Source organism: Myxine glutinosa, chromosome 5, assembly GCF_964187855.1.
Source record: "Myxine glutinosa chromosome 5, kmMyxGlut1.1, whole genome shotgun sequence".
NCBI lineage: Eukaryota > Metazoa > Chordata > Myxini > Myxiniformes > Myxinidae > Myxine > Myxine glutinosa.
In genome coordinates this window covers 71,111,680-71,130,138 of record NC_136265.1, presented here as the reverse complement: position 1 = coordinate 71,130,138, position 18,459 = coordinate 71,111,680, and the positions used below count along the sequence as shown (strand labels likewise).

Sequence of the window (18,459 nt, the reverse complement as noted above, 5' to 3'; positions counted from 1 at the left end):
GGAAGGGTCATTTGCGCTCGACGTAATCGAAGCGCTGTTCGTGGCTCTGGATTTTTTTTATTTTTTTTGGAATACAGAATCGAGGCTCATAAAAGAGCTAACATTTATCACACAAACAAATCAAACAGACAAACAAAAATATGTAAAAAGAGGGAGCAGTAGACAAGATGGGGATAGAAGGGGAAGTACACAAACACAACATTTGAGACCAGGGACATCGGAAGCTGTGTGGGAGGGAGCGGGCTTGGGGGGAGCGGCGTGGGAAGGGTGGGGGGGGGGGGTGGGGTGGGAGAAGTATAAAACACAAGGACACCGAGGACTTCCAGGAATGAAGTTGGTATTTCAAAAAAGTGGAGTTGGGGTGAAATTAGTGGGGGTACAAAAGATCAAGGTTTTGGATGGGGGAAGATAAGAGATGGTGGTGAACAGCTGTTTTGAAGACCTGGAGGGAGGAGTGGGATTGAAGAGAGTGAGGGAGTTTGTTCCAGAGGAAGAGGAATGAAGGAGTGAAGGTGAGCAGAGAGTTTTGATTTTGGCAGTTTAACCGTAAGAGGGTTGCAGGCAGATCTTGTGCGACCTGGAGGAATATTTGGGGGACAGAGCCCAGAGAGAGCTGGGGGGGCAAGGCCAGAGAGGAGTCGGTAAAAGACAGAAAGACCACCACCGTGCCTGCGGTGAGTGAGTGAAAGGCCCTCGGAGTTAGCTTCATCGCGGGAGATTCCAGTGATTCTGAACGCTTTGGTTTCAACAGCGTGAAGATGAGCTAGGTGTGAGGCAGGAGCACAAGCCAAGAGGGGAGAGCAGTATTCCATTGAGCTCCGGAGGAAAGCCTTGTATGTGGTGAGGAGCTCAGGTGTGCCAAGGAAGGACTTCGCACGACGGAGGATGCCCAGTCGGCGACTAGCTTTGGAGGCCAGATTTGAAATGTGGTTTTCCCTGGAAAGATCATGGCAGATAGTGAGACCCAAAAGCTAGAGTGACAGAACTTCTTGGAGAGGATTATACAGAAAGTGGATGGGAGGGTTGTCCAGTCGGTCTTTTTCGAGAGACATCGTAAGAGTGTGAGATTTGTCAGGATTGAAAGACATGTTCCTCTTGTTTGCCCAGTCTGTGATTTTGTCCAGGTCTGCAGAGAGTGAGGAGGCTGCAGACTGCCGATCTGAGGGATGAGGAATGGAGCGACAAAGAGTAGTCATCAGCAAAGAGATAGAGAGGATTTTCAAGAGAGTCAGAGAGATCATTGATGAAGACCAGAAAAGGCACAGGGCCCAGAACACTGCCTTGGGGAACTCCAGCCTGAACAGGGATGGGAGATGAGAGAAACCCATTCAGGGCCACATGTTGACTACGACTCGAGAGGAAGTCCGCCAGCCATGCGTGGAGATTTCCATGGATACCAAAGGAGAGTTTGGTGAGCAGAGCGGGGTGCTAGACTGTATCGAAGGCACGTGATATGTCAAGGGAGACAGCTCTAATTTCCTGTTTGGCATTGAGTACCTCCATCCATTGTTGAGAAAGCAGAAGCAGCATGTCCAGAGTGGAGTGACCTGGTCTGAAACCAAATTGATGATCAGAGATCAAGCCATTGGAGAAGAGGAAAGATTTCATATCTGAAGCAATGATAGATTCCATGACTTTGCTGATAATTGGGAGAAGGCTCATTGGTCTGTAGTTGCTAGAATCTGTTTTTGCACCTTTTTTGTGCAAAGCGGTGATGTTGGCAGATTTCCAAGCAGATGGCAGATGACCTTGAGCAAATGAGAGGGTGAAGAGAACAGAGAGAGGGAGTGAAAGAGCGGAAGAACAGGATTTTAGGACCCGTGGGCTGATGCCATCAGAGATCGTCAGGATGAAGCAGAGAAAGAGAGAAAGATCAAAGTCGATTGGAAGGCTTTCGGATGGTGGAAGGATGAAGCAGTAAAACGGCAGAACATCACAAAACAGGCGAGTTTAGCGGGCGTCGTGTTGAAACTCAAGGGAGAGAAGGAAGAAGCGGCCCGGAGAACACGATGCAGGAGCTGAACAGGCAAATAACTCAGAAAATGATGGCGATGGTCCGTTGCGCAGAAATAGGACAGGCGATCACAAAGGGAAAGGGCGCCCCCACAGTTGGGGGCCAGGTAGACCAACAGGTGGGAAATGAAGGGCAGGACAGAGTAGGATACCTTCCTCCACAACATTCCTGCCACCACACCTCCTCTCCCAACCCCCCACATATCATACCACCCCCATACCTCTTCCCCCCCACCTCTCCCTCTGCTCCCACCTTCCCATACCCACACCCCCCCCCCCACCCCTGGACCTCCTGGACTATCTCCCCGAATACCAGCCGCTGCCGTCCCAACTCACCCATACCCTGCCACCTCCTCCTCACCCCTCTCCACCCCCTCTTGGTGCATCACCCCTTCCACAGCCCCAACCCCTTCTACATCCCCAACAGTGCCAACAGCTCCCACCTCTCCCACAACCCCAACAGCCCCCACCCCTCCCACAGCCCCAACCCCTTCTACAACCCCAACAGCCCTGACAACCCCCACCTCTCCCACAGCCCCAACCCCTCCTACAGCCCCAACCCCTCCAACAGCCCCAACCCCTTCAACAGCCCCAACACCCTCCACAGCCCCAACCACCCCAACACCTCCAACCACCCCAACCCCTCCGACAGCCCCAACCCGTCCGACAGCCCCAACCCCTCCAACAGCCCCAAACACTTCAACAGCCCCAAACCCCTCCACAGCCCCAACCACCCCAACACCTCCAACCACCCCAACACTTCCAACAGCCTCAACCCCTTCTGCAGCCCCAACAGCCCCCACCCCTATAACCCCCCTTTCAACAACCGCCTCTACAGTCCCCACATGCCTCTGTTGTCCCCTCGGCCTCCATGCTCACCCCTGTCCCCGCTCCCAGGGTGCAGCACCACCCAGGGGCCAAATGGTCTGTCTTTGACCCCCTGTTACCAACCGGGCCCACTAGTACCCCAAGGGGGCCTCAGGCCCCGGAACCAACCATAGGATGGTCACCTATTGTGGACTTGGGACAGGAAACTCGGCCCCTGTACCCACCACCGGGCCACTATGGGGGTTTTGACCTCGCAACTTTGACCGAGGCATTCCATGCCGCAAAATCTATTCGAAAGCAGGTGAAAATGTTAGGTCTTGATGAAAGAAAGCAATCAAAGCTATCTTCAGTGGAAATGAATCCTGAAGAATCAAACTTGGATATCTCGTATGAAAGTGCTGAGCAACGTTTCCCCCTTGACCTGTACAATTTTATGGCTTGGGTTATGTTTGAGGCAAGTGACGAATTGGATGCTGATGGGCGTGTTGTTCTTGAAAAGAAGCAGCATGAACGGGTTTTGAACCTTGCCCAGGATATTTGTGCTGCTTCTGCAAATGTGAAAACTCCGAAACAAGTAGGCATTGCTTTACACATAATGAAAAAGACGAGAAGTAAGGACACAGTTACTTTGCTAAATAGATTCGGTCATTGTGTAAGCTATACTGACGCCCAGAGATATATTTCACATTTTGCTTCGGAAACAGATGACCAGGTCGATTTGCAAGGTCACTTCATTCCTTACAACATTGCGAAGGGGCTTTTTACCCAATTTGCCATCGATAACCTTGATTTTCATGAAAATACTGTTGATGGAAAAACCACCCATGGGACAACTAACATCATCTTTCAATATCCAAATCGTTCCACCGAACCAGTGAAGTCTTGTATCCCACGCCGCAGGAGTCGGTCTACATCTGTGAAGAGATCAGCTAGCTTAAAATCAAGGAAGAGTGGTGTTAGCCTTAAAGATCGTCAAGGAAGTCGCTCCCTTACTGGTATCAGACTGTCTTGTTCCTGGTCATGATGAAGAAAACGACAAAGCGTTTGAAGGGACTGAAAACCTCAGAGACATTTTCAAACTTTGCCAAGCAGGATCAACCAAATTGGTGGAACTGACACCTGAAATGAGTCCGATTTCATGGCAAACTTTGAATGAGGCCCTCATTGGTGAAAGGGAAAATGCCAAAGTAATTGGCTATGGACCATTCATTCCCCTCTCACCCACTAATCCTGATGTTGTACAGGAGTCTCTTGATTATTGCATGAATGTTTCAGAACACCTCGGACAGGATTATTGTATACTCACGTGTGATCAGGCAATCTATGAGATAGTACTTGCTTTAAAGAATAAGCATCCTGTAAAATACAATAAACTCATCATTTGGATGGGCGGCTTTCATATTGCTCAGAATTTTCTGGGAGCGATTGGGCACTTGATGAAGGGAACAGGATTGGAAGACATCCTTGTGGAAGCAGATGTTTGTTTACAAGGGACTGTCAACAAACTTATGGATGGTAAAGACTATTATCAAATGTTGCGGGCACATACTCTAGCCGAAAATGCCATTCACCTACTCCTTTGAGAAGCCTCTGAGGACTGGATGTTGCTGGAGGGCCATGACGTCGAGGACCTTTCTTCTCTCTCTGGAAAACTGGGTGTCTTCTGCGATGCTATCAACAATTTCAAGGTCCACACTAGTCCAGAGCAGGTTCAAAGGGCATGCAAAGAAGCTGAGGACGGACGGTATGAGCTTGGTGAAAGCAAAGATGCTGGAATTTCTCAGGACTGATACTACCCCAACCACCAAACTGTGGCTGATGTACCTTGAAATGGTCAACATCCTGAGAAAATATGTACATGCCGAAAGAACTGGGAAGTGGATTCTCCACATCACAACAGTTGAGCAAATGCTTCCATACTTAGTTGCTGCTGGTCATCACAATTGCTTCATTAGCGTATCGTCTGGTTTTGGTTAGGACTTTTGTTTTGACCATTTTTGCCTTTCTCAGTGTTCTATTATCACTATATTCCTGTCAGTAACATCTACATATGCATGGCTGGTTTATTTGTGAGGATATGTTTGCCTTTATAGGCTGCAGTTAGCATTCAGAGCAAATACCAGTGACCATCATTTAACAATTAACGTATTAAAAATCAGGTTCATGTTATCAGTCAATAATGGTTAAATGCCAAACAAAGGGTTAAAAGAGACATTCCGAACTCAGAAAGTGATTAAAGCATCAAGATACCCTGATTGGATGTCCTTCCCTGCTTCAAAAGAATCTTTGTTTCATTATTCTGAAAATTCCAATTTTTTAAAACCATTTTCGCACATTTTGTCCCTGAAACAGAAGGGGTTAACACTGTAATGCTAATATATTTGTAAAGTTTCTTGATAATAAAAACTTCCTATATGGGTTCTCTAAAATACGAGTCGGTTTTCTTTTTACAAACTCTTTGCATTTTTTGATTTTAACCCTTTTATTGCACAGGTATCCCAGATTTTTACTTCCCCTTCAACTTCGTGACCTTTTGACCTCTGATGATGTCATCGATGACGTCATCAAAATTTGCATACCAACAATTTTTAGCCTGATGCAAGGCCTTTCCAATGATACCCAACACAAGTGGTTTTATTAACTAAAAATATATAATAAAGGCATTTTTATTTCACCTACCCCTAATTTTTGGATCTAATCAAATTGGGACGCAAGTTCAGATTCGAGCCCATACCGTGAGTTCGCAAGAAGATCGGCCGAGTTAAGAAGTCATTTCATATGCGGAATGTATATACCTACCCAAAAACACATAAGAAAAAAGTATACCATGTTTGACCACCTAAAACCTTAAATAGGCACATTTTTGCACTTTGGCTCCCCGACAACGAGGTGGGTTGACTCAGCGTATCATACTTGAGAAGTTGACAAAATGAGCATCACATGATTTGTATTGGGGGGGTGGGAGTGGGGAATTGCATCAGTAGCACTGAAAAAAAAACTATCCAAGGCACAATATCTGGTCCCTGGGGGTCTGGTCTCTGGGGGTGCTTTGGTTGCCAGGGCGATCGAGGGGCGGAGCACGGAACCCTGGGGGTGGAGATCCCGGAAGGTCCTTCTTTGTCAGACTTTGGCAAACACAAGCTGGTCTTTCTTGGAAGCGAATTTCATTGTCTGCTTTGCTCCTTTGCAGAGGGGACTGTCAGTACATGTAGAACCACTGATTTAATCACAAGAAAATGGAATACAGACAATTGAAACTTTTTATTTATAAACATTTGTAACTTGGTATACACCACTTGTTTTCAAAGTTTTTTTTGCATGGCTCCCATGCTGCATATTTCCTCATGGATATCCCCCATTCCCACCCCAATGCATGTTTGGACCATTAAGAAAACCTGTGTATTCACTTTTCTGCATTAAGATGTTGGGTTCTTCATCAACATACTGTATAAGGGAATCTCAGGATGGCTATTTCTCAGACATTTAAGAGGGCCTGAGTCATTGGGGTTTTAAGTTTGAGCCCCTGTCGTGTCGTTTAAATAACACCAGGTGGGTTGACTCAGCCCTGTCATCCTTCCGAGGTAGGCAAAAATGAGTATCCAGCTTACTGGTAACAGGGGGCACTGCATCAGCAGAACAGCCACACTTGCAGACAAATGATGCAACCAGCAGCCAGAGGCTGCATACAAAACAACTTTAAAAGATTTCCCAACTCATTTTCACTCCAAACGTCATTTATCATAGTACACCTGGGTACTGATGGACCAATGTGCAGATGCAAAGACCCTTGTGCCTCCAATCAAATTTTGACAAAATTTTGTATGTTATATCCTCCGCAATGGATCCTTTGAACCTGCTGCCAGTCCTGTAAAATCAACTAGCGACACAATCGGGGTGGACCACAAGTACGAGGTACGTCCAAGTGCAGCAAGTACAAAAATAAAATAAAGACCATGTACCACCAGAGCACAATGTCATATTTAATTTCTCTGGGAAAACAATGAAATATCTAATGCTGAAGAAGAAAAAACCCATCATCACATCTTTTGACATTTGTGCGTCTCAATCCCACAACAAAATATAATACACAATTACACCAACCCACACTACAAATCTACAACTCCCTCCCACATAGACATCTTCAGACAATTGTTACAAACTACAAAATATGTTGTGATTGCAATCCGTAAGTTGCGGCCCAATAGTTATTTCCTTCGTAAATTACGCACACTGCCGTTACCTTGCAACCCAAAGATTATTGCGGCAGAGTTTCCTAGTCTGCTCATGCATAAATGCCGATTGCCAAACAAGTTTGCTTTCTTTGAAAAACGTTGTTACCAGTGCAATACCCCAGAGACAATGTCGCTTCCTCGCGTTGAAGTCATTGGAATCGCTTCAGCCATCATTGTGCGAGACTGCCTGAAGAAAGAAAAATAAAAGTCCAATTTGGCTGTTTTGCGATCTCCCGACTTGGTACTTTAGCGATGTTTTCTGGCATCATTATCAGTCTTGTCGTCATGAAAAGGCTTGAGAATAAAAAGTATGACTTTTAAATGCGTATGACTTTACTCTGGAGCAGACTTTTCATGGCATCATTTTGTACACATTTGATGGGGTGGCCATTTTTTCTTTACATGCCATCCCCTCCATATAGAGGACTGCCATACCATTTCTCTTTCACATTATTTCATGTATCGGGTATGCCTACACATATAGATTTGTATCATTTCGCTTTCATTTTTAGACCATATAAACTTCCAATACACACTACATACGGAGGGGAATAAACATAAACTTGGTGGGTACTGATGTTGAAGCTGAAAAAACATTTTTTTACAAGTGCATTATTGTGCAATCAACACAGAATCTGTAAAACTTCAAGGAATCAAGGAAAGATTTAATGCTCACAATTCTTATTCCTGACCGTTTGTGAATATCTTGCTTGCATCAATAACAAAATGGTCATCCAGTGGTCCAATAAGTAGAACATGAGCTTTCCTTTTTGAAGATGTCAGGTTGAACAGCATTCGTGTAACATCTCCTTGGTACTTTAAATTAAACAATGCAATATCAATCTCGAGAGACTATATAATCTTGCAAATGAGTGGGGTCAGAGGTGGCAGAGATGCAAATATCACAAGTACTACGATACAATATCGCAAAGAAAAAAAACGATACATTTTTTTATAATAAATTTTTCCTCCAAAGATGCTGCTGTACTGCAGTGGTACATTTGCGCTGGAGGTGAAAGAGTGGCATATCCGCAAAATAAGGGGTACATTGAAGAGAAGTACCAAACATTTGCCTCCCGACATGTGTGAGCACAAAAAGGCGACTGACTTAGCAAAAGCAATGGTAGAACACAAATATACACCTTGAATGTTCCTCCAATATCAATTTGTGCACTCAGCATTGGACAAAGTCACAACATATCCAGAAGGACAATCTATGACCTGAGTGAGGTGCGACCTATTCTGAGGTGCATTCCTGATTTATTTAGTTATTTTTCACAGGTAAATGTATCTAACCAGTCATGAGTGAATGACACTATTTTACAATCACTATATTGTATTTAAAATTTCTGACCCAATGGTAAAGTTATGCCTCAGGGTACAAACAATAAGTGAAAAGCTTCTTCCAACACAAGCTGGCGAGTATATGCTTCAAAGATCATCTTCCCAAAGGTCTTTCAACACGACGGAGGTGGAGAAGATGTAGTAGAAGAAGAAATAAAATCCCGCCAAAATCAAGATGAACACTAATCCAATTGTTAGGTAGTCCTGCATGAAGGGAAAGATGGAGACGTGTCAGTCGCACCATAGAAAATCACTTTTGTTACTGTGGAAAACAACTTAATAATGGCTGGTTGGTGGTACACACCGCTCTGAAAGGAAAAGTTTCACAATCATTTTTGAAGGAGCAATGGTCAATGGTGAAAGTTACTTTGTGATGTTGCAGAATACCTTTGTTACTCAACTACGGAGATTGAATCTTTCACATATCATCTTTTACCAGCAAGACGGTGCTCCCTGCCATGACGCTTGAAATGTGCGATAGTTCTTGAAGGAAGCTTTCCCAGACAAGTGGATAGGTAGAGGTGTGTGGAAGTGAAAAATTAATTATTTGCGTACTTAATTTGTGAACCGAGTGATTTTCTTGAGCCTCAACTGCTTGATTGAGCTTCATTAATATATGTAGTTCTGTTTAAATCGTGTTCTATACAAGCTACCAGTTATAACTATTCTCTTTAGTAACTGGGAGTTCAGAAACGTCATAAATCTTTCTCAGCTGCAGGCAAACTCGTGTGCAGGTTTCCTTTGGCAACCTGCCTGCACGAGTCGTGAGTTTCTTCATCGGCTTTGACTATTACATTCGCAATTAGAGTGACAAAACCGAACGAATAATTTGCTTTCAATTAAATGTCTGTATAACAAATAAATATACTCTTTATATAACATATATGTATGTAGGGCACGGGAGAAATTAATAGCCAATCATTGAGGATGGTGGTTCTGAAATAATTTGGTCCAGGTGATCACTTGGCATTTTTCAGATTCAAAATGCACATTAGACTAAAATGCAATTTTATAATTCGGAATTTTATTAAAAATGCGAATTTTCTTGTGCTATTCCATTGCTGTGCAAAGTTCAAAGTGTGTTTGTGTGATGGACTTTTTAACACCTTGGAATATACAATATGGATTGCAGTAGATCTAACTCCAGCAGACTGCACATTCAAGTGGAAATATCAACTTATGATTAATTTAAATGCAAAAATGTGATGGAAATGTTCAACAACTTTGATCCACGCCTAAGGCCAGTTGGACATGCTAGTCGAGTCCGTAGGCCTTCCAGCACACCATAAACAATGAGCAATGCAGGAAGTACAAGGAGGCAGCATATATGAGCCTGGGCCCGTATTCATAAACGTACTTAAGTATAAGTACAACACTTAAGTACCTCCTAACTTATGTTTTACGAACAAGTGGTATTCAATATGCTGCTCACCTAATGTATTACACTGAACTCCATGCTTATATTTGAGAGACCTCCAGGGGTCTTAAGTGAACGTAAGTTGGCCACACACTGTATATTCTGTCCACTTTCGACCAGACAGCGAAGAGGAATGGCTGCATTGCTTCTGATAGCACAAGAACGGCTGGTTCGACGGCGTGCAATTCGTCGAGAACGAGTATTTCGTGACCGACTTCATCGCCAGATGAGTACGATGATGTCGAACTTCACCAACGATACCGCCTTGACCGGCAAACGATTTTGGATGTTATTGATGTTATTGGTGATAATCTTGATCCATTGACATTGCGAAACCACGCATTGCCAAGGGAACTTAAGGTTTTGGCAAGTTCTTTTCTGTACAAGTTCTTTTCTGTACAAGTTCTTTTCTGTACAAGTTCTTTTCTGTATGTGCGGTATTCATCCTTCATAACTGAGCACATGTTCTGCCATTTTTTCTGGTAGTCCTCGTCACTCCTTACCGTGGTAGGATTTCTTCTATTCATGGCCTCCGTTATCTTAACCCATGCCGTGTGTGTGTGTGTGTGTGTGTGTGTGTGTGTGTGTGTTTGTGTGTGTGTGTGTGTGTGTGTGTGTGTGTGTGTGAGAATGTGCGTGATAGAATTGTCAGGAATAAAAATGAACAAAACAAGACGTGTGTGTGGTTTGTGTCTGGCAGTCTTTTTTTTTTTTTACCATCTCAGCTATTTTCATCAAATTTTCAACAAAACTTCATTATTTGAACATGAAGACAAATTAATAGTTTAGTAAAAGGGTCAAAAGTCAGCATTACTTAAAATAGTCATTTTTCATGCAATTTACCTGAAATTTAAATTTGCCATTTGAGTTTTGTCATCAAATTTTCAACAAAGCTTTATTATGAGAATATGGAGAAGATAATTAATCGTTTGGTCAAAGGGTCAAAATCACACAAAATTGTCAATTTTCATGCAATTGACATGAAATTTTAAGAAATCGCATTTTGCATCACTGATATTGTTCACCAATTAAACGCTAGAAGCCGATTTTTTTTTTTTTTAAATCAAAAAGTCAAGGTTGCATAAAAATACTAATTTTTGTCCGATTGACCTGAAATTTAAAGCATTTGCGTGTTGGGTCACATAACTGGTTCTCCAATCAAAAGCTAAAAGCTGATTGTTTTTTGTTTTTTTGATCAAAAGGTGAAAGGTCAAGGGTGCATAAAAGCAACTTTGGGAAAACACCACAGTAAGCTATTTAATCACCTCAACATGGATTTCGCCCAAAGTGGAAAATCCCCATCGGGAAGGGATAAAATGAAGGTGCTCCATCACGTGGCGCTTTGTCCCCTGATCACATTTGGTTGGGATTGTAAAAGTAACCACCGAATGTATAGCGGTCAGACAGACATACAGATTACCAAGTTGCGTGTTGAAGTACAATTATGTTTATGGGTCATTTTTCTTTGGTCTTCAGTTGTTTGTTGTCTGATTTCATCAGTTATTTACTTTATTCTGATGTTGAATTGGCATTTATGGGTTTTTGTGACTGCAATAATCTTTTTAAGTGAAGCTTTATCATCTTTTGATGATACACTACAGGGTAAAAAGTATGTGTACACCCGAACATCACATACGTATGTGCTCGTCGAACATCTCATTCCAAAATCATGGGCATTAATATGGAGTTGGTCCCCCCTTTGCTGCCATGACAGCCTCCACTCTTCTGGGAAGGCTTTCCACTCGATGTTGGAACATTGCTGCGGGGACTTGCTTCCATTCAGCCACAAGAGCATTAGTGAGGTCGGGCACTAATGTTGGGCGATTTGGCCTGGCTCACAGTCGGCGTTCCAATTCATCCCAAAGATGTTCGATGGGGTTGAGGTCAGGTATCTGTGCAGGCCAGTCAAGTTCTTCGACACCAATCTTGACAAACCATTTCTGTATGGACCTCGCTTTGTGCACTGGGCCATTGTCATGCTGAAACAGGAAAGGGCCTTCCCCAAACTGTTGCCACAAAGTTGGAAGCACATAATCGTCTACAATATCAGTGTATGCTGCAGCGTTAAGATTTCCCTTCACTGGAACTAAGGGGCCTAGCACGAACCATGAAAAACAACCCCAGACCATTATTCCTGCTCCACAAAACTTCACAGTTGGCACTGTGCATTCAGGCAGGTAGCGTTCTCCAGGCATCTGCCAAACCCAGATTCATCCGTCGGACTGCCAGGTGGTTAAGCGTGATTCATCACTCCAGAGAACGCGTTTCCACTGCTCTAGAGTCCAATGGCGGCGAGCTTTACACCACTCGAGCCGAAGCTTGGCATTGCACATGGTGATCTTAGGCTTGTGTGCGGCTGCTCGGTCATGGAAACCCACTTCATGAAGCTCCCAACAAACAGTTGTTGTGCTGACGTTGCTTCCAGAGGCAGTTTGGAACTCGTTAGTGAGTGTTGCAACCGAGGAGACGATTTTTACGCGCTTCAGCACTCGGCGCCCCCATTCTGTCAGCTTGTGTTGCCTACCACTTCACAGCTGAGCTGTTGCTGCTCCGAGATGTTTCCTCTTCACAATAACAGCACTTACAGTTGACTGGGGCAGCTCTAGCAGGGCAGAAATTGACGAACTGACTTGTTGGAAAGGTGGCATCCTATGACGGTGCCACGTTGAAAGTCACTGAGCTCTTCAGTATGGCCCATTCGACTAACAATGTTTGTCTATGGAGATTGCATGGCTGTGTGCTTGATTATATATACCTGGCAGCAATGGGTGTGGCGGAAACAGCCGAATCCACTTATTAGAAAGGGTGTCAGCATACTTTTGGCCATGTCGTGTACTTCTTGACTCTTTAGATTCTCATGGAAACGTTGTCTTTTTCTGCGTATCCCCAACCCATCATGGGTGGAATATACTTCACAATAGAGGATGGTCTCCTCTGTGGATCAGCTTGCTTCGTTTAAATCCACAAGTGTGCCCATTGGCACATTGGATCAAATTCTCATTGTTCAATCTTCATTGTTCAATGTTCATCCTTGTAGCGTACCTGCTGACTGTGCTGCTTGAGCATTAGCTTGTCCTTCACGAAGCCCAGATGTACTTTGGTCAGGACGGAGAGTGCAAGGGGGTGGGGATTATATGTTTTTTTTTTGTTTTTTTTTTGTATACAAGATCGAGGCTCGTGCAAGGGCTAACATTAATGACAAAAAAACAAACGGACACACAAGACAAAATAAAGGGAGCGGGAGACAACATGGGGCGAGAGGGGGAAGAGTACAAGTACATTTGAGAGCAGGGATATCGGGAGATCGGTGGGGGTGAAAGGGCTTGGGGGGAGGAGGCGTGGGAAGGGGGGTGGGGAGGCGGGAGAGGTAAAAAAACACATGGACACAGCTCGGACTTCCAGGAAAGAAGTCGGTATTTCAGTAAAGTTGATCTGGGGTGAATTAACGGGGGTAGAAAAGATCAAGGTTTTGGATGGGGGGAAGATAAGAGATGGTGTTTTATATAAGAGATGGAAGATAAGAGAAAGTTATTATTATTGCCAAATGATACAACTGTTATTATTGTTTTTTTTGGCATTTATTTTGTAATAAGAATGCCATGCCCTGGAAGGACCTATTCAACTGCTCTATACACCTTCACATCGCACGCGTTTAGAAACATGGGAATTCATCCCCGTTATTTGTAGTTAATTCGCCTAATCAACCCAAAATCATGATGATCATTTTGGTAAAGCACATTCCACATTGGGAGTCCAGTATTAATTCATACGTACTTTCTTCCAATGTTATCATTGTAGTTGCGATTTATTTTCGAAGTGGAATGCCATGGCATGGAAGGACTTATAAAACTGCTTTAACTACTTTAACGTGGAGTGCACTTAGAAACATGGGAATTGCTCTGAATTATTTGCAGTTAATGGGACGAATCAACTCATGAAATCATAATGATCATTTTGGTACATCACATTCTACATCAGAAAGGTCCAGTAGAACACTACAAAAAACAATACACACACACACACACACACACACACACACACACACACACACACACACACACACACTTAATTAATTGTACAGTATCGGTTGTTCCTAAACTTAAATAATTTAAAGGATTGTTGTAAATGATGTTAATTTTACAACATCCCATATTCAACTTTATTTAAATTGTAAACCTCAAACACAGTTTCTCCACCTAAAGCAAGAACCTTAACCCATAAGCAACTGACTAGTTTCCCGACTGCATGGATCATCAGCTGGGCACCGTTCTTCCTCGAGGTTTCAATCCTTTCAGCCCAGGACCTCTCCAAACGGCGGATCTACAACCTCGATCATGGATCCACATCAATTGATGGTAAATCAGTGGATTCACAACCTCAGTTGCGTCCAGGCAGTCAGTCAACCCATCAATGCAACCTCACTTATCCCAACTTTACTTGCAATAGGATTTAATGTGTTATCATATATTTATAACTTTCCTTACACACTCTATAATATGATAATATCATTAAATCATTCACATCTTACCCTTAAACACATCAATCGACCAAACAGCATGACCACACCACCTACCTCTCGATCAAACTCTATTTCGAATGTTCAAACTGTCATTTATAACGATTTTTGGCATGCTGCCGTATCCTAGCAACCACTGATTCCTAGCAACATTAATTTGTGGTATATTTAATTATTATATTGTACTGTATTTACATAAAGATCTCATGAATAATATTATATTGCACTGTACTTGTATTATATTGTACTGTAATATAATATTATATTGTACACTTAGAATGTTCAAACTGTCATTTATAACGGTTTTCGGCATGCTGCCATATCCTAGCAACCACCGATTCTTAGCAACATTCATTTGTAGTATATTTAATTGTTATATTGTACTGTATTTACATAAAGATCTCATGAATAATATTTTTACTATTCGTATTGTATTTCACTAATTCGATTTGGTGTCGTTTTGTGATTTTAAAGAAAACTTGTTTTAATCGACCAACCGAAGCTCCCTGCGCTAACATACGTCTGACTAGTTGTTGTAATTTATTGACCAGTTCAGAGCTGTGTGTGGTTGCTCTCACAGTCCTAATTATTTCACCTGCAACCGTACCATAAAATAGCTTTTTGGGAATGTTGCTGTCGAAGAAAGGCATTCAGACAATGTGGAATGGAAATGCATCTCGTTTATCAAATAATTTGGTGTGAAATTTATTATTATGGATGTCAATTTGTAATTCTAAAAAGGAAACTGAAGTGGAAGTTTGGTTTTCCTTTTTTAATTCAAGTTCTTTTGGATATATATCATCATGAAGCTGCTCAAATATAAATCCATCATTAATTGCCAACAAATCATCAATGAATCTGAAGATGTTTCTGCATCTTCGTGCAGTTGTTAATTTATTCCTGCACATGTTCTGGACCCAATCAAACTCGTACATGTGCAGAAACAAATTTGCAAAGAAAGGGGCCGGATCTGAACCCATGGGTATGCCCACTGTCTGCTGGAGTATCTTGTTGCCAAATGTAAAGAAACTGTTGTTTAGCAGAAATCGAATACTTTCTTTGAGTTTACTTTTTGAAAAACTACATGAATATTGATTATCCTTTACAGACCAGTGTGCTCTGTTTTGATAGACATTAATGTATACTCTATTACCTCCCACAAATGCTTTATCTATTGCTCTGTCCAATGCGGTTACCAGCTTGTCATGTGGAATGTTTGTGTACAATGTGGAAAAATCAAAGGTTGAAAGACATTTTGCTTTACCCTTGTTATTAATGTTGTGGACACTGTCGATTACCGGTTTGGAATTGTCAATGATCCAGAATTTCTTAATACCAGAATAAAACTTCACTTTTTCATGGTAGTTTTTTCAGCATTTATAGATTAGTTTCATTGCCGCTGTAATACTGCCCGACAAAGGTTTCAAACTACATTCTCTACATGCGATGATGAACCTCATCTTGCAAGGGTGTTTGTGCATTTTTGGGATCCAGTAAATGAATGGTAATTTATGGTGTTTATCTGGAACTAGCAGTCTTCTCACCACACACCATCCATGAAGAGTAGATTCTGTTCATCTTCAGTTTTGTCATAGTTTTGGAGCCAGGCGTTATTGCTTCAGGTTTGCGCTTCAGTGTAAAAACCAGTCTCACAGTGAGGTTGATATATTCTCTCTTGCGTGAATTCTTTCATGTCTTTTCATTTCTGAGGAACGAACAAAAGCCTTCTTGCAAACAGAACACTTGTTGGGCTTCTCTCCCGTGTGTATTTTCTGATGTCGACACAAATGTGATGAAGAAGCAAAATCCTTATTGCAAACAGAACACTTGTTGGGCTTCTCTCCTGTGTGTATTTTTCGATGTTGATGCAAATACGATGAAGAAGCAAAATCCTTATTGCAAACAGAACACCTGTAGGGCTTCTCTCCTGTGTGTGTTTTTTTATGTCGATGAAAATTTGATGAAGAAGCAAAATCGTTATTGCAAACAGAACACTTGAAGGGCTTCTCTCCTGTGTGTATTTTTTGATGATTTATTAATGCTGCTCTCAAAACAAATGTCTTAAGACACACGGAACACTTGTTGTGCTTCTCTCCTGTGTGTATATTTTTATGTCGATGAAAATTTGATGAACAAGCAAAATCCTTTTTGCAAACAGAACACTTGTACGGCTTCTCTCCCGTGTGTATTTTCTGATGTCGACACAAATGTGATGAAGAAGCAAAATCCTTATTGCAAACAGAACACCTGTAGGGCTTCTCTCCTGTGTGTATTTTTCGATGTTTATGCAAATACGATGAAGAAGCAAAATCCTTCTTGCAAACAGAACACTTGTAGGTTTTCTCTCCTGTGTGTATTTTCTGATGTCGACACAAATGTGATGAAGAAGCAAAAACCTTATTGCATACAGAACACCTGTTGGGCTTCTCTCCCGTGTGTATTTTTCGATGTTGATAAAAATACGATGAAGAAGCAAAAACCTTATTGCAAACAGAACACTTGTTGGGCTTCTCTCCCGTGTGCATATTTTGATGTTCATGTAAATACGATGAAGAAGCAAAAGCCTTCTTGCAAACAGAACACTTGTAGGGCTTCTCTCCTGTGTGGATTATTTGACGTTTATGCAAATATGATGAAGAAGCAAAACCCTTATTGCAAATAGAACACTTGAATGGTCTCTGAATTCCTTGGATATTCTTGAGAGAGTCTGTACAGCTTTTACAACTGCGGATGGAAGACACACTGTGAAATGCATCTTTTTTTTGAGAATCAGTGTGTGTCATCTGACGATTTAAAACTTCTGAGCAGAAAAACTGGGAACAGTAGGAACAAGAAACCAGATCCATTTGTTTCACTGGAAAGACAAATCAAAAAAGCATTCAAAATTCACCAAAACATTAAAATATTGCAGAATTGACAAGTATTTCTCTCAGATTAGATTAAACATTTGACATATTTCTGCACTTCGCTCAATGGAAAAGCTCCATATCAAGGATTGAAAAATAGGACCATGACTCCTGAAGCTCACCTGGATCAGGAGCAACAGTCACTTCAACCCCCCACAAACTCCCTCAACCCTGATATTTTTAATGCCGTGAACAAACTTTGGTACATCACGGGCGATTAAGGTTGTGCGCAAGTTTCATCGAAATTGTGTGTGCAGTTTCAGAGAAAAGAGCAAAACCTATCTTGGGGGGGTGGGGGGCGGGGGGAATCAACCCTACCCACCTACCCCCCGTAGACCACTTTAATGAGCCCAGATTTTGTTGTGGTCAATATACCCTCGTTCAGCATCAAATATGAAGCTTGTGGCCAAGTTTCATCAACATCGTGTGTTTGGTTCAAGCGACAATGACTGAAGTGTTTGCAGACTTACTCACTCACTCACTCACTGACTGACTTATGTACAAAGACCCTGCTCGATCGCACACGATGAAGAAGTCCCAGTAATCTTGTCAAGTCCCAGTAATCTCAATTGGTTTGTTATTCACAATTTATTTCAGCCAATGTGAATTGGAGGAGGAAAGACTTTCAAACTTTAGCTTCTTGTGTAAAGTGCACAAAGGTCTCTGGGGGATTTCAAATTGAAGCAATATCCCTGTCTCGACATAAAAACAGATGAAGTGGGGAAACACTTTGAACGCATCTACAATTCTCCAAGGATTGCAAATAAGTAATTTATTCTGGAAAATAAACAAAATAAGTAAAGAAAGTGTGATGCGAGCTCTCCGTAATTCGGCTTTGCTCGGCAGTAGCTCGGCAGTAGTAGTAATTCGGCAGTAGCTGCTCAGCTTTGCTCGGCTCCGTGGGAGGAGAATCACATGATTCCTGCTTTACATCCACATTGCTCAAAGCTTCAAATCCTGGCTTCAAATCAACTTCCTCAAGCTTAACTGTGATAAATCTGAAATAATCATCATTGGCCCAAAAACGCTCACAAAATCCACCCATAACTTTGCCCTCAACATCGACGGTATCCCAGTATCCACCTCCCCTCACATCCGGAATCTTGGCGTCATCTTTGACCAAACCCTTTCCTTCGACAAATACACTAAACAGATCACAAAGTCAGCCTTCTTTCACCTGAAAAACATTGCCCGTCTCCGCTC

The 18,459-nt window shown here is 42.4% G+C and overlaps 1 protein-coding gene across 1 annotated transcript in view; it reads right to left on the bottom strand.

Annotated features, from left to right (window-relative positions):
- Positions 1 to 15,999: 15,999 nt before the first annotated feature.
- Positions 16,000 to 18,459, bottom strand: part of LOC137428524 (uncharacterized) — a 91,659-nt gene continuing 89,199 nt past the window's right edge. The window contains exon 4 of the mRNA XM_078777346.1: positions 16,000 to 17,074. Within this exon, the coding sequence (XP_078633472.1) occupies positions 16,000 to 17,074 (1,075 nt within the window). The remainder of the gene's footprint in view (positions 17,075 to 18,459) is intronic.